The 13,858-nt window shown below is 29.9% G+C and overlaps 3 protein-coding genes across 4 annotated transcripts in view; 2 read left to right on the forward strand and 1 right to left on the reverse strand.

Annotated features, from left to right (window-relative positions):
* Positions 1–13,858, forward strand: part of LOC130451629 (uncharacterized) — a 64,160-nt gene that overhangs the window by 41,593 nt on the left and 8,709 nt on the right. The window lies entirely within an intron of this gene.
* On the reverse strand, positions 965–8,349 carry LOC130451627 (methylcrotonoyl-CoA carboxylase subunit alpha, mitochondrial). Of its 2 annotated transcripts, XM_056790768.1 has the most exons (12): positions 8,174–8,338; positions 7,197–7,335; positions 6,965–7,142; positions 6,333–6,550; positions 5,876–6,024; positions 5,590–5,822; positions 5,156–5,339; positions 4,069–4,269; positions 3,404–3,525; positions 2,825–3,119; positions 2,374–2,567; positions 965–1,766 (listed from the first exon to the last, which is right to left on the reverse strand). In XM_056790768.1, exons 2-12 carry the CDS (start codon positions 7,241–7,243, stop codon positions 1,467–1,469), a joined length of 2,121 nt encoding a protein of 706 aa, XP_056646746.1. In that variant the 5' UTR covers positions 7,244–7,335; positions 8,174–8,338; the 3' UTR covers positions 965–1,466. The 2 variants fall into 2 exon arrangements, with proteins under 2 accessions (XP_056646746.1, XP_056646745.1); XM_056790767.1 differs by having other exon boundaries at positions 7,197–8,349.
* LOC130451631 (protein archease-like) lies at positions 4,100–10,227 on the forward strand. Its single transcript, XM_056790773.1, has 4 exons — positions 4,100–4,218; positions 8,362–9,674; positions 9,727–9,751; positions 9,805–10,227. Exons 2-4 carry the CDS (start codon positions 9,620–9,622, stop codon positions 10,199–10,201), a joined length of 477 nt encoding a protein of 158 aa, XP_056646751.1. The 5' UTR covers positions 4,100–4,218; positions 8,362–9,619; the 3' UTR covers positions 10,202–10,227.

The following is a 13,858-nucleotide window of genomic DNA, read 5'->3' on the forward strand; positions in this document are numbered from 1 at the left end:
TAGTCCTCAACAAAATCTACCAAAATAATGTAAGAAGCAAGACTTTTCGAGAATAATGGTTGAAACCTAAATTCTACTATCATACTGTCGGGTTCTAATTAGTAGTACTACTCCTTAACGTCACCAGAAAAAGAAAAACGAAGTCTAAACAGGAAAGACAAAACTAAATAACTTTAGGAATAGATGCCAATGACACAAAATTCATCTTCTACAACAAACTAAAACCAAGGAAAATATCACTTCTCAAATAATATAACAATAGAATGAGCAAGTCTGTCTTACATTTTCTCTTAAAAAAACCAGAAAATTCTTCAAATCCAAAGCTAGAAACAACAACCAACATACTAAGAAACAATTCATAAAAATAGTAGAACAAATCCTTACAGTATTCTTTATTATATAAAGCTGTCCAGATTTAAAATTTTAAACTAATAACTATTTATAGAGAAGAATTTAAGGAGCAAATGTTAAAAATGTTCTTCCAAAAAAAAACCAGAAAACTACTTTAAGGTAGATAAAATTTATCTTAAACTGAATAAAAAAATAGAAAAGCAAAAATGATATATTTTTCTTCTATCACTGCATTTGCTTTTTAATGCTTTCCATCCTGCAAATTATCTTAATATTATAGTACCACTATTTATAGCCAGACAATGATCACTTTTCAACAATAGTATTTGCATAATTTATGAGCCCATAGCATAAATATAAGACAATTTCAACTAAAAATTCATATAATCAATCAAATCATTAGTATAATTCATTTTCTAGGAATTGATAATGACACAAATATTCAGTTTCTTTTATTAAAAGTACCTCCCATAGTTGAAATGAATAGTTCACGTGTCAGTACTGTCAGTGCTGCTCCTCTATATTTATTCACATATTCCCAGTATTCTAGATATTGTACATTATGAAAAATTCTTCAACATTCGGGTGATTGATAAGTTAAGCATAAACGACACACTATGTTAAAAACTTTATTACCCAATTAACAATATAAAATTACAAAAAACTTCTTATGTCTTTTAACAGGGGTACAAAAATCATTATTATTTGTCACAATATTCAAGCAATTATTCATTTCACATTTTTCTAGTTTCAACCACCATAAAACTACAACAAGAAAGTACCAAATGGTTTTTAATAATATATGGAATGTACCAATTTTAAAATATCCCATAATAATTTTAAAATTAATGTACTGAATGTATATTATGTAGAAAAATTGATTCTTATAGAAATAAAGAATGCACAATTAATATATTTTATTAATCAAAGTTAGGCATAAAGTGAAAAACCTAAATATCCATTAATTTCCTACTAAGTTCTTCTAGTACGTAATATAACTTGTTATCATTATGTAACTGTAAGAATGATTAGAATTTGAATCCTACGTTTTTCACTTTATATCACACATTTTTCAAAAAGTTTTGTTTGGTGAATAATCTTCTAATGTAACATCTTTATGAATTTTTTGCGTTAAACTGAATTATAGTTGCATCTTTAGGAACACTTTCACCAACACCAAAATTAACTTTATCAATTCTAGCATCTCTAGATGCTTTCACAACGTATTCCATTTTCATAGCAATAAGAATGAATAAAGAATCTCCTTTTTGGACTATATCTCCAGCTTTTACCAGCAATTTATCCAATACTCCAGGCATTGGAGCGACCGCCTTGTTTACTAGCCCAGTTGAATGTTCTTCAGCTTCATCTGTTACGTAAGATGGTTGAGGCAAAGAGAACTGAATCTTTCCAGTCTAAAAGAAATAATTACTGAACTACAGAAAAATCCCTATTCAACATATTAAAAAAATATAGATTAATCTTATTTTTTATTCTTAATTGACATTTGAAATGTAACAACTATTTTGAAAGTATCCGTGTATCATTCACAATCAATGCCAATAATCTTTAGCTATGAACTCGAAAGTGATTACTTAATTACCCAATTGATAACGGTAGAAAAGGCCAAACTGTGAAAAAATAAACATTTTCTCTACAAATTAAATTGAATTGCAAGAAATTTCTTGAGATTTTATTTTATTTCTTTTATCTACTAGAAACGAGTGCCTCGAATTGGTAATGTAAGTTTTGGAATGACTGCCAGAGTTATGTTTGGGAAAAAGTATTAAGGACTATTTGTAATCACAGTGCCATTAATGACTCTAAGTTAGGTTAAATAGATAGCTGGTAAGAACAAGGCAAATATTACTCCTTATCTTGACCACTTTTGAATGCATTGTTACAACAAACCAAAGCAATGTAAATAACAAAAATAATTGGCCAAATAATTTTAAGAGGACTTTTTTGGTGATAAATTATATGAGCTTCCTTGAATATAGAATAGTATTAATATAAACTTACTTCATCAAATATGGCTAATATTTCTTCATTTCTATAAATTGTACTTTTACATTTAACTCCATCAATTGTAAAGTTTAGTATTCGTCTATTATAAACTTGCCTAATTTTTCCAAAAGCTGCATGCCAAGTTTTTCCATCATCACATGATATACTTAGATTATTTGAGTCATTGAATTTTATTTTAACCAACAAATCTGTAACAAATAATTTTTATTATAAATATAGTAGGATAAGTTTCACAGTTTTGAGAATTATCAGATTTAGAAGAATAATTTCAATGTGATATGACAGTAGTTATGATATAGAGTGTGTCATAAGGAACTTTACATACTTTTACCTTATGTAGAGCCCCTCTCAGTTAGTTCTCTTAGTCACTACTGTTAAGACTGAAGGTACAAATATCATGTATGTGACTGCTCATAATTAAAATAATTGAGAAATTGTGTCTTACCATCATGTTCAAAACGTAATTTAACATTTTTTTCTTCATGGTAATTTATCCTAAAATTAGATTCAACAATAAAAGGATTATATTTATCTCTTTTAGAAATTGAAATCATATCATTAAAGTCTAATAACACAGTTGCTAATCCAGCTAGACATATTTGAGTTTCAGTTGGTTCCTCTTTTCTAAACAATGTATTATAATGATCTTTAATGAAGTTGGTGTGGACATTTCCTGCCATAAATTCTGGATGACTAGCAAGATCTAATAAGAAGTTAACATTTGTTTTAAGTCCAGCAATCTGAAAAATATAAAACGTCACTAGTGGTACAAATTATAAACTATCTTCCCAAAAAACAATTTTAGATATTTTAAAACTATAAAAACCATTTCTGATCGTGATGTACACTTATTTATCTACAGCATTAGATGAATAAGTAATGATAAAATATCAAAATTATCAACACACTCCCCTCCTGATATTTTTACTAACTCACGAAGCAGCTACATATAATCTTGAATACCCAAAGTTAATACACAACTCTTTTACATATTAAAGTTGCAATAGAAAATTTAAGTACTTACATTATATTGTCTTAATTTTGCTTTTAGTTTCGAAAGTCCTTCATCTCTATCTTTTCCCCAAACTATAAGTTTGGCAATCATGGGATCATAATGAACGGAAACTTCGTCTCCTTCCCTGACACCTGAAATAAATATTTTGAAACTTTACCCTTGAAACTGATTTCAGTGTAATTCACTCAGATCTCAATCGCCTATTTTAAATTTTCACTTCCTTAAATGAAGGACCTACATTTCTAATCCATCTATACATAACATATATTAGTAGAATCGATAAATATGAGTATTCTATTTAAGCCAAATACAGACATTGAAATACGATTTTTATCATATTTTTTGTAATTTATAACAATGTAATGTAACAATAGATCAAAAGTCCTGCTGACAAATGTATAAAGAAATAATTGAATATGTAGACAGAAGTAGAATGAAAATATCACTTTTTTTTCTGTTTCCTTTTTGTAGCATTTACTTCTCATATTATCTGACAAATGCTTCTTTCATTATTTTGGTTTTTAAATTATTTATCTTTATTTGCCTTTGTACTTGTATAAACTTACATAAATGAGGCCATACAATTCGTTTTGATATATCTCCCTTTTAAGTCACTGTTATTATTCTTCAATATTTTTATATAAAAATCCATTAGATTAGAAATTTATTCTTACCTGTTTCAATACGAGTATCTTCTGAATCCTCAGGTGTCGAAAGATACGAAATATGACCAGCGCCTGGAAGAAATCCACCACTAGGATCTTCGGCATATATTCTCGCCTCAAATGCGTGACCCTTCAATTTGATTTTCTCTTGGGATAGAGGTAATTTTTCTCCTGATGCTACTTTTATTTGCCATTCTACTAGATCTGTACCTAATCATCAAATCAATGGTTGAAAATATAAAATTTACAACAAAACATATATTTTCGATAATAATGGAAAAAAATATTTGATGTGAAATTACAACATAATTATTGTTATGCATTCACAGTATTTTTTTGGTCGATGGTTATAGATACATGAATCAAAATAAATAATTATATTTAATATTTAGACAAATTAATACACCTATGATTACTCCCAGTATCACATGATGTGGTATGAAAGTGTTACATAACTGTAAATAGTGTTTAGAAATTCAACAGGATTAAATTTAGATGAACGATCCCCAACAATCCGACTTCTAGATAAACTATATGTCAAGGAATTGTGTATTTTACTAAAGCTCTTTTTATAAATGTTCAAGGACACTTGAATAACATATCAATATAAAACTCCTAAACAAAAGTCTATAATCTATATCAAGAAGATGAGAATATTTTACCCACAGAAATATCAATAGATATTATTAGAATTTCATAATCAGAAATGTTAAGTGTAGAAAATGTTTAAGCAAAATTATTTGAATTCTATGTTAGTGCAGATTACAGTATTTGGTCATTAGATATATTCAAGTAATGAGGCAAAATTGCTCGATATTTTAATCAACTGAATTTTTAGATTGATAGGAAATTATTTATATTTTAACAGGTCACGCCTATAATAAAAAAATATAGAATATATAGAAAACTAGAAGCTTTAGAAAGTTGTTATATGGATGTTATTAACAAAGCTTAATATAAATAAATCAGAAAATAGAATAAAAACATCTACAAATATGGATATCTCTATAATTACTTGCTGTAGAATATGAAATTGTTGAAGTTGTGAATTCCTTCACTACTATATTCCTCTACTATACCAAACATATATATTTACCTGTAATCATCTCAGTAATGGGATGTTCTACTTGGAGCCTTGTATTCATTTCCATAAAATGAAAAGCATGGGACTTTTTGTCTAAAATAAATTCTACTGTACCAGCTCCAACGTAATTAACAGCTTTGGCAGCTCTAACTGCAGCCAAACCTAATTCATTCCTCAATTCAGGCGATAATCCCGGCTGAAATGAATTATAAATTATATTATGGTTTTAGCTAACAGAAATAAATATGTAGAGCCCTCAGAAAAACCTTTTGAAGATTTAAATAATATCCTGGAAAATTGAGAAAAAATGCTTCAAGATAATATTAAATATTTTTAGATGCTGGAACATAACATTTACAAATATCCAAAACCTGTAGTTTCAATAAATCAATGACGCACAAATTAATTCTTGCAATACAAGTTACTAAAGTACATGGTTTGCTTACTGCCGGAGCCTCCTCAATAATTTTTTGGTGCCTCCTTTGAACTGAACAGTCTCTCTCAAATAAATGTACTACATTCCCATGTGAATCAGCAAATACTTGTACTTCCACATGCCTTGGTTCAGTTACAAATTTTTCCAATAAAACTACAGAGTCAGCAAAGGATTTTTGAGATTCTGTTTTTGCAGATTCCAGTGCTTCTTCAAAGTCTTCTTCTGTATAAGCTATTCTCATTCCTGTAATACAATATAAAATGATATTTAACAGACAGATAGCTTCAGAGTCTCACCTTTTCCTCCTCCACCTCTAACAGCTTTTATCATAACTGGAAAGCCAATCCTTTGAGCTTCTCGTTTTAAAGTTTCTGTGCTCTGATCCTCTCCATGATAGCCTACAATTATTGGAACTCCCGCAGCTGCCATAATAGCTTTAGAAGTACTACAATATGTAATTGAAAAAATTAACAATTATGATTATATGAATAATGGATATTTTGCCCAATTATGCACATCAACTACGAGTTAGAGATTTTATTTTAGAGTGATCTATTGAGAGTAGTAGCAAACATTAGGAAATATTTAAAATATTAAAAATAGTTTTTATCTGTCATTTTTTGTAAATATGTGAACATTTTCATCACTCAACATGTTGTAAATATATGAATGTGAAAAGATTAAAAGCCACAATTTAAAAACTTTGAAATATAGGTAAAATTTAAAATTTCATTTAATTATGTATGATATAACCTTTTGATTCCCATATCTCTAATCGCCGCTGCTGGAGGTCCAATGAAAATAATATTTTCTTTTTGGCAGTTCTCAGCAAATTCAACATTTTCAGATAAAAATCCATATCCAGGATGGATAGCTTGGCAGCCAGATATTTTAGCTACTTCTAAAAGTTTCTCGCCTCTCAAATAACTCAGTGCAGCTGTTGCTGGACCAATTGCATACGACTCATCTGCCTTGAAATAGTTAAGGTTAAAGTAGGTGAAACCATTGAAAACTTAGACGGGTAATGCATAATACAATTCTGCACTACAAATAGCTCATAATTTACGACAAGCCAGGAAACTGTTCACAATAAAATAATGGAAGAGCAAAAATAATTAAACACAGAACAATGAAGAAAAAAATCAGAGAAAGATGAAAAAAACATGTATGAAATTATTTAATAAAAAATGAAAACAGAAAAGATACGTGTTACTCAAACATATCATCTGAAATAACAGAGTCAACATGAAAAAACCTTATGAAAAGTGCAAGCGACAATTCTATATTATATTTGTCTCAAACTATTCATTTTTCTTAACTTGGTAAACGTCCTTAAAACACAAGAACGACTTATGAATTATCCTAATTGATTGATTGATACTTACTAATGAAACATGCAAGGAATTTTTATCAACATCACTGTAAACGGCAACAGTTTTTACACCAAGTCTTTTAGAAGTTCGTATAATTCGACAAGCAATTTCTCCTCTGTTTGCAATTAATAATTTATCTATTTTTCTGAGTGTACTTTTGTATCTTGAATAATAGAATGGTGTAGAACATCTGAAACATGTAATTGAAAATAATAGTTACTGATTTTACATTTTAATTACTTACATTTTTGGTAACGCTACACCAATAATTGATAATTTCGTATAAAACATCTTTATTATTTCCTAAATTTTTGAATGTAAATTAATGAACCGATTTCGATTATCCAGTCTTATCGATACGAAAGAATTTTTGAATATAAATACTACAATTGACCTTCATAATCAGTATAATTAAGTAATGTTAAAATTATATATTTGTTAACTACCATCATTATTATTATGTCGTAGTGTTAAGTATGTCGAGTTTTATTGCATATACTTCAAGCGAATAATGAATGATCAGGATAGTAGTCAGCCAAATATAAAAATGATCTTACTTGAAATAAAATCTGTTCTCAAAATAAATTTTTCATGTGTTTGTTTTCATTGATATATAATAGCTAATAGATTCAATTGAAAGAGATTATATTTTTACTTTAGATATTAGTACCAAAAAATCTAAATGACTAGTAAATCTCACTACTATCACATATACAATATGGATACAGAATAACAGGCATCAATAAATCAAGTTCTTATCATTAACTGAAAAGTCGATGAAAAAACGAAAACTATTAGCCCATTCTGAATATAACTGAATTTTATATGAATTAGGAAGGTGCTAGCATTTTACAACACTAGATCCCTAAACGAAATTTTCGCATAAACTTCTCCAGTTACCTTCCAGAGGGTAGACTGTCTAAAAAAATCTTTAAATCAAATTGTCTAATTCAAAGTCTTGTTAGCTGACATATCCTACCAGCTTTTACTTTTGGCATAGGTACAATTACTTTATTAGTCTAATTCTCAATGCATTGAATTTTAATTTTATTCGAATAATTTGATATGTTTAACCAAAATGTTGTGACATCTGTATACACGCATTTACAGTTGTGTAATTTAGCACTAATTCATTCATTTGATTACAATTAAAATATATTTGTGACTTAAGTTTTTTGTTCAAACGAAACTATTTTAATTGAAGAAAATTGAGTGCATAACCTGATATGGCCATTTTTCGTTTTCTGTTCTATATGGAATAAATTTATTTTGTATTCAAACCTCACTAAAAATATGAATCATTTTGAATTTCGAATTAATACGTTTCTGGTTATTCTCAGATTTATTAATACTTGACACTCTTAATGACATTTACTTTTTACAGTTACTTACATTACAATTTGTTTCAGCCGTGGTGCGTACATAGAATTCAATACCCCTTTACTTTACATTTACATATAATTCTAAATGAAAAATACTGTAAATATAGTCACATTATTACTGTAATTATTCATAAAGAGAATGTAAAAGAATAATATACTATTTAACCACATTTTTTTAATTTGTATAATGTGTTTAAAATGATTTCATCAAAATATTTAAAAATGTATTAGTCGTACATAGACAAATGTATATGTTCCAATTACCACACAGAACGATTGGAACATTTTGTGTCGTTTCACCCATATAATATGTAATACTTCTATATGGACAGTTTGTATAAGTAGAAGCTGCTCCGACTAAGGAAGACAGAATGATAACGCTTTTTCTATCCTCCGATATTCCAGCTCGCTTTTGCGCATTCTCAAGCCTGCGCAGCCCGAACGAAGTATCTGGCATTTCTTCCCGTTTAAACAGTCCATATAAGAAGTATTACATATATGATGGTTCCACCTAATGCCCGTGGTGGAAATATCACCACGTCCACTTCCTCCAAACAGAACATATCCTATAGTATGTTTTGTGCTCGTCCCTAAAATATTAGGTGACAGAGGACTTTCAACAAAAAGTGGCGACAAGTCAAACAATAGCGTTGAAAGAACTTTACAATTACAATGGAACTGCAGTTAATTTTGTCAAAAATGCAACCATAAATTGTGCTGCAACCACAAACTGTAGAAATACCTACGTTTTGTAGGCATTTATTTCAATTTCGATTTATGTTTGTGTTTTCTTGAAACAAATTTTTTTACATTATTGCTTATGGGTTTCGTGCACAAAGTGCTTAATACATTAGAAGGCGACTCTTGCAAGCCTACAGAATATGCACTCCACCTAAAAATTTAGCTTTCAAACACCTATCGCTTTTTACGTTGGTTGAATGGAATGACGACGAGTGCAATGCGGGCTTTAAGTGGAATGTACCCTTTATCACGGTCTTACTTGTATGCAATACCGTGCTTCCTATATGTGCTTTATACACAAAGGCTTGTGTAATATTATATTATGTTTAGTTGGCTATGCTGACAAAAAGTGATTCAAGCATTTTAATGACTTTGATATGTATAGGTTCCATAGACCTACCGAAAAAGAAGAAAATTTATAGGTTATATTTATTTAGCAATCGGTTGAGTTGGAACCATTTAGTTATATTGTGAATTACAATCCAAATTGTTGCATAAAAAAATAGATTTATTCTTCACCACATCTAACAACTAAATCTTTAAAATGGAACAGAACTTTACACCCGAGGAATTAGCTTTGCCACCATGCAAATATGAATGTAAGTTTATGTAAAAACGAAACAAACTATATTTATACTTATTTTGTTGTAGATCTGGATCATACAGCAGATGTACAGTATGTATAAAGTGAAATAAAGGAACATTGTTTCACATTACAATATATTATAGGTTACATGCTTGGGGTTCTAGCCTGAAAGAAGCTTATGAACAATGTGGCATAGCTATGTTTGGATACATGACAGAGCTTCATTCAGTAGATATAAAACAATCAGCAGATATAGAAGCAGCAGGACATGATTTGGAAAGTTTGATGTTCCACTTTTTAGATGAACTTCTATTTTTATTTAGTTGTGAACCATTTTTGATTTGTAGTAAACTTGTTATTACAGAGTTTTTAACTGAAGGTGAAGAATATAGAATTAAATGCAAGTGTTATGGAGAAGAATTTACATTAGGCAAACATCCACAAGGAACTGAAGTAAAAGCAATTACCTATTCCGCTATGCAAATTATTAACGAGCCTGATAAAAATAATTTTCAAGTGTTTGTTATAATTGATATTTAGTAGTTAATATATTCAATTGAAAGATATTATATTTTTCCTTTAGATATTAGTACCAAAAGTTTAATTGACTTTCGAATCTCTCTAGTGTCACATCTACATTATAGATATTGGAGAACATGCATTAAAAGTATTGAATGTAACGGTTCTTAACACAAAGGGAAAGAAATATGGCTGTATCAGGAGAAATTATTGAACACAAAGCATTGAATCTGAAAAGTGCTAAGAATATTAGAAATTTCAATGCAAGTGATGGCTGGCTGCAACGTTTCAAAACTCAATATAGAATTCGTTTCTTGAAAATAACAAGCGAAAAGTTATTGTCTCAGCCCGAGCTTGTCGATCCATTTAAACAAAGGCTGATGCATATAATTCAAGAATTTGATTTGAATGAAAATCAGCTGTATAATTCTGATGAAACTGGCAACTGCTACCTGAAAAAACTTATGTTTCCATGTCTGAAAAAACGACTCCAGGTATGAAGACTACCAAGCAAAGAATTACCATTTTAGGATGCACAAATGCATCAGGTCTTCATAAATTGACATTGGTAATAGGAAAAACTAAAAATACCAGACGTTTCAAAAATTTTGTTAATCCCCTAATCTACAGGCACACAAAAATGCCTGGATGACTTGTGAAATATTTAAAAACTTGTTCTTTCAACAGTTTGTCACTGAAGTGAGTACATACTTCATAACATTTTGTCCAATTCTATGCATAATTTTAGCGTCTTTTTTCAATTTTATGTTCGATCATAAACTAGAAGAGAAGGTAGTGTTGCTTTTAGACAATGCTCCCTCTCATCCACCTGCCGATGAATTGAGAGTTAACAATGGTAAAATTTTCGTTATGTTTATGCCCCCAAACGTCACTCTTCTGATTCAGCCAATAGATCAAAATATTCTTAGACTTACGAAACTATATTATCGCAATAGTTTACTTAGCTCTATTCTCAATACCAATGAACCTATCGGAACTGCTCTAAAGAGATTGTCATTAATGCTAAATTTAGCAGCAGCATGGCAGAAATTAGAAGCAGATATGATATCCAAGTGCTGGCATAACATAATGGTCGAACCAATTACAAATGAAGATGTCCTGCCGTTAAGTGTTTTGAAGCAAGGTGGGACAAAGACAGAGACAACTAGGAAAAAATAACTTTTGGTTTACCATGGCAAGTAAGGTAGGTTATTTGAAAATGGAAAAAATTAACTTTAGAAGTAAATTGTTTATTTTTTATGAGTTCAAATAAATTTTCAAGAGGCAAATACTATTGAACTTACTAAAAAATTAAAAAACGCACATAGTTAAATGAACTGATCTCAATATAATATATACAGAATGATTCAGAAATAAAACTAAATATTTTACTTTGAAACATTAATGCCATACTAAAAAAAATATAAACCATATTCAAATTGACGCAAATAGTTGAATGGACTAATTTCAATCTCACGAACATATACAGGGTGCAGACATAGAAGTAAATATTTTATATTTGAATATTTTTCCACCATACTTAATGTATTTATTAAAGTTGTCAAGATTTACACTTATTTATACAACACCCCATATAGTTTAACCTCACAATAGTAACGGATTAAGTGCTTTTTTATTTCCACTATGGATATGAATCAAAATTTCACCAAATTCGAAGATGTACGAGGGAGGTTTGTAAAGAACAAGACTGGAACAATTAACAATTAATATTTTTCTGACTTCATGGTGTTTTTGTTATTTTGATTAGTTATATAGTAAGAGGTATACAGAGTTAATCAAATTATAATTTTTTTTATATCACGCTGAATCATTTGATAATTAACTTAAACCTTTCTACTTATTAGATTGGAAGGAGGGGCAGATTAATTGTAATATGCGCATGCGTATAAATTACAATATCGCACTCCCAATTTCTCGTGTCAATTTTCGTCGTTGCATGCTTTGTTTATTTAAACTTCACTTGCAACGGTCTCGTAAAGAGAATAAAAAATTGTTAACGTATTGAATAATCGATTCATATTTCCTATAAAGCTATCTTTTAATTGCAATACGAGTTCGAATCATTATTTATAACAAATTATATGGTAATGGATGTCGTAATGGACTATAAGCAATCTATTTATGTGTATTAGATCAAGGATTATTTTGAGATTAAAACTCAGTTTTCAAAATGAAATCAAACTTCAGACCACCATAATCAATCCCATGTCTTATTTGTTCTCTATGATACCAAAAATTTGATTGCTTTAGTAGGTGAAATTGGTCTGATTTTCTCCGTCAAACAAAATAAATATGAGTAACATTCTGTGAATGTTGATTGTAATTAATAATAGGGAAGATGAAAAAATTGAAAAATCGCTGTTTTTTCACGAAAAAACGATCCGCGGACTGAAAAATCGATCGTAGTAGGAATCACAAGGCTTAAAGCACAAGATTCAGATCTCAATAAATTATGCTTCCCCTTCATATCACCTTCACAAGGTATGTGGCCCTAAGTCTAGGTATAAATGAAGCCCCTAGTCAATGTAGATCATCAGAAGCAGCAGAACTATGTTATAATTTGTTGTAAGACCTTAAATCTTGACAAAATAATATACCAGAAACATCTTCACATAGTATGAATAATTTTGTCCAAGTATAAAAGAAGTCGCTAGTAAATGTAGATATGCGTGGCACAATTTTCGTAATTAGCTTTTATAAAAGCTTATATATGAAAACATTAATATACTATCTTCACATGTAGAGGCTCTAAGTTCAAATATCAATAGAGCCCCAAGTAAATGTGGGAAACTGATTAGCATAACATTATTAGTCTCTTTAGGTAGAGAAGCTTAAAGCTTATGAATATAAATATAAATATTTAATATCTGGGGCTTCTCCAATATAGTACAAGGGCCAAGAGCTGAATTTTTGACCTCTGTAATGTGCGTGTGTTCTTCACAGGGGGTATTATGCCTGCGTAAATCAGACTTCCTACATAATGTCACTGTCATTTTCAGTGACAGATAATTCAATAGTTAATTTGAATTCAATTGAAGTAAAAGTGTTGTTGGTGCCTCCTCAGTTAATTGAAATTAAGAAAGGTTCCATTATTGCCAAATTGGAAGATCGTTGGTCTATCAGAACATCAGAAGACTATCAACTCAACTAGGTGCTAGAGTAGCCAGAGTGAAGAAGTGATTGCGGGGTCTGGAGAAGGAGTTTTGGAGCCAGGATAAAGTTAATTAACGTTTACGAAGGTAAACCTTTATTTTGGTTTGTGATTTAGGTGTAAATAATGTCGCCGAAATTAAAAAAAAAGAATGAAACTCTTCTAGTGCAATATAGACGAGAGAAAAAGTTACTAGCAACAAATTGTAAGTCCGGGATGGGGGCCACAGAAAAAAAAGAAGCCTTGGTGGGGATTAACTTATTTTAATTAAGGAAAAGCCAAAAACCCTGAGTGTTATAGCCAGACAATCTTGAACGCTGATTGCTTGGCGAAAATTAGTATTTTGTTTACTTATCACTGGTCCTATAATCGATATCAACAATTCAAAATCCCCATTTGACATTCTCTCAATATTCTAGACAACATCGTTGTCATGGGAAATTGTCCACACCGGGGGCATAATTCAACAATGGTTTCGACAATAGTTATTTGTATGCCAAGGACTG

Source organism: Diorhabda sublineata, chromosome X (assembly GCF_026230105.1).
Source record: "Diorhabda sublineata isolate icDioSubl1.1 chromosome X, icDioSubl1.1, whole genome shotgun sequence".
Taxonomy (NCBI): Eukaryota; Metazoa; Arthropoda; class Insecta; order Coleoptera; family Chrysomelidae; genus Diorhabda; species Diorhabda sublineata.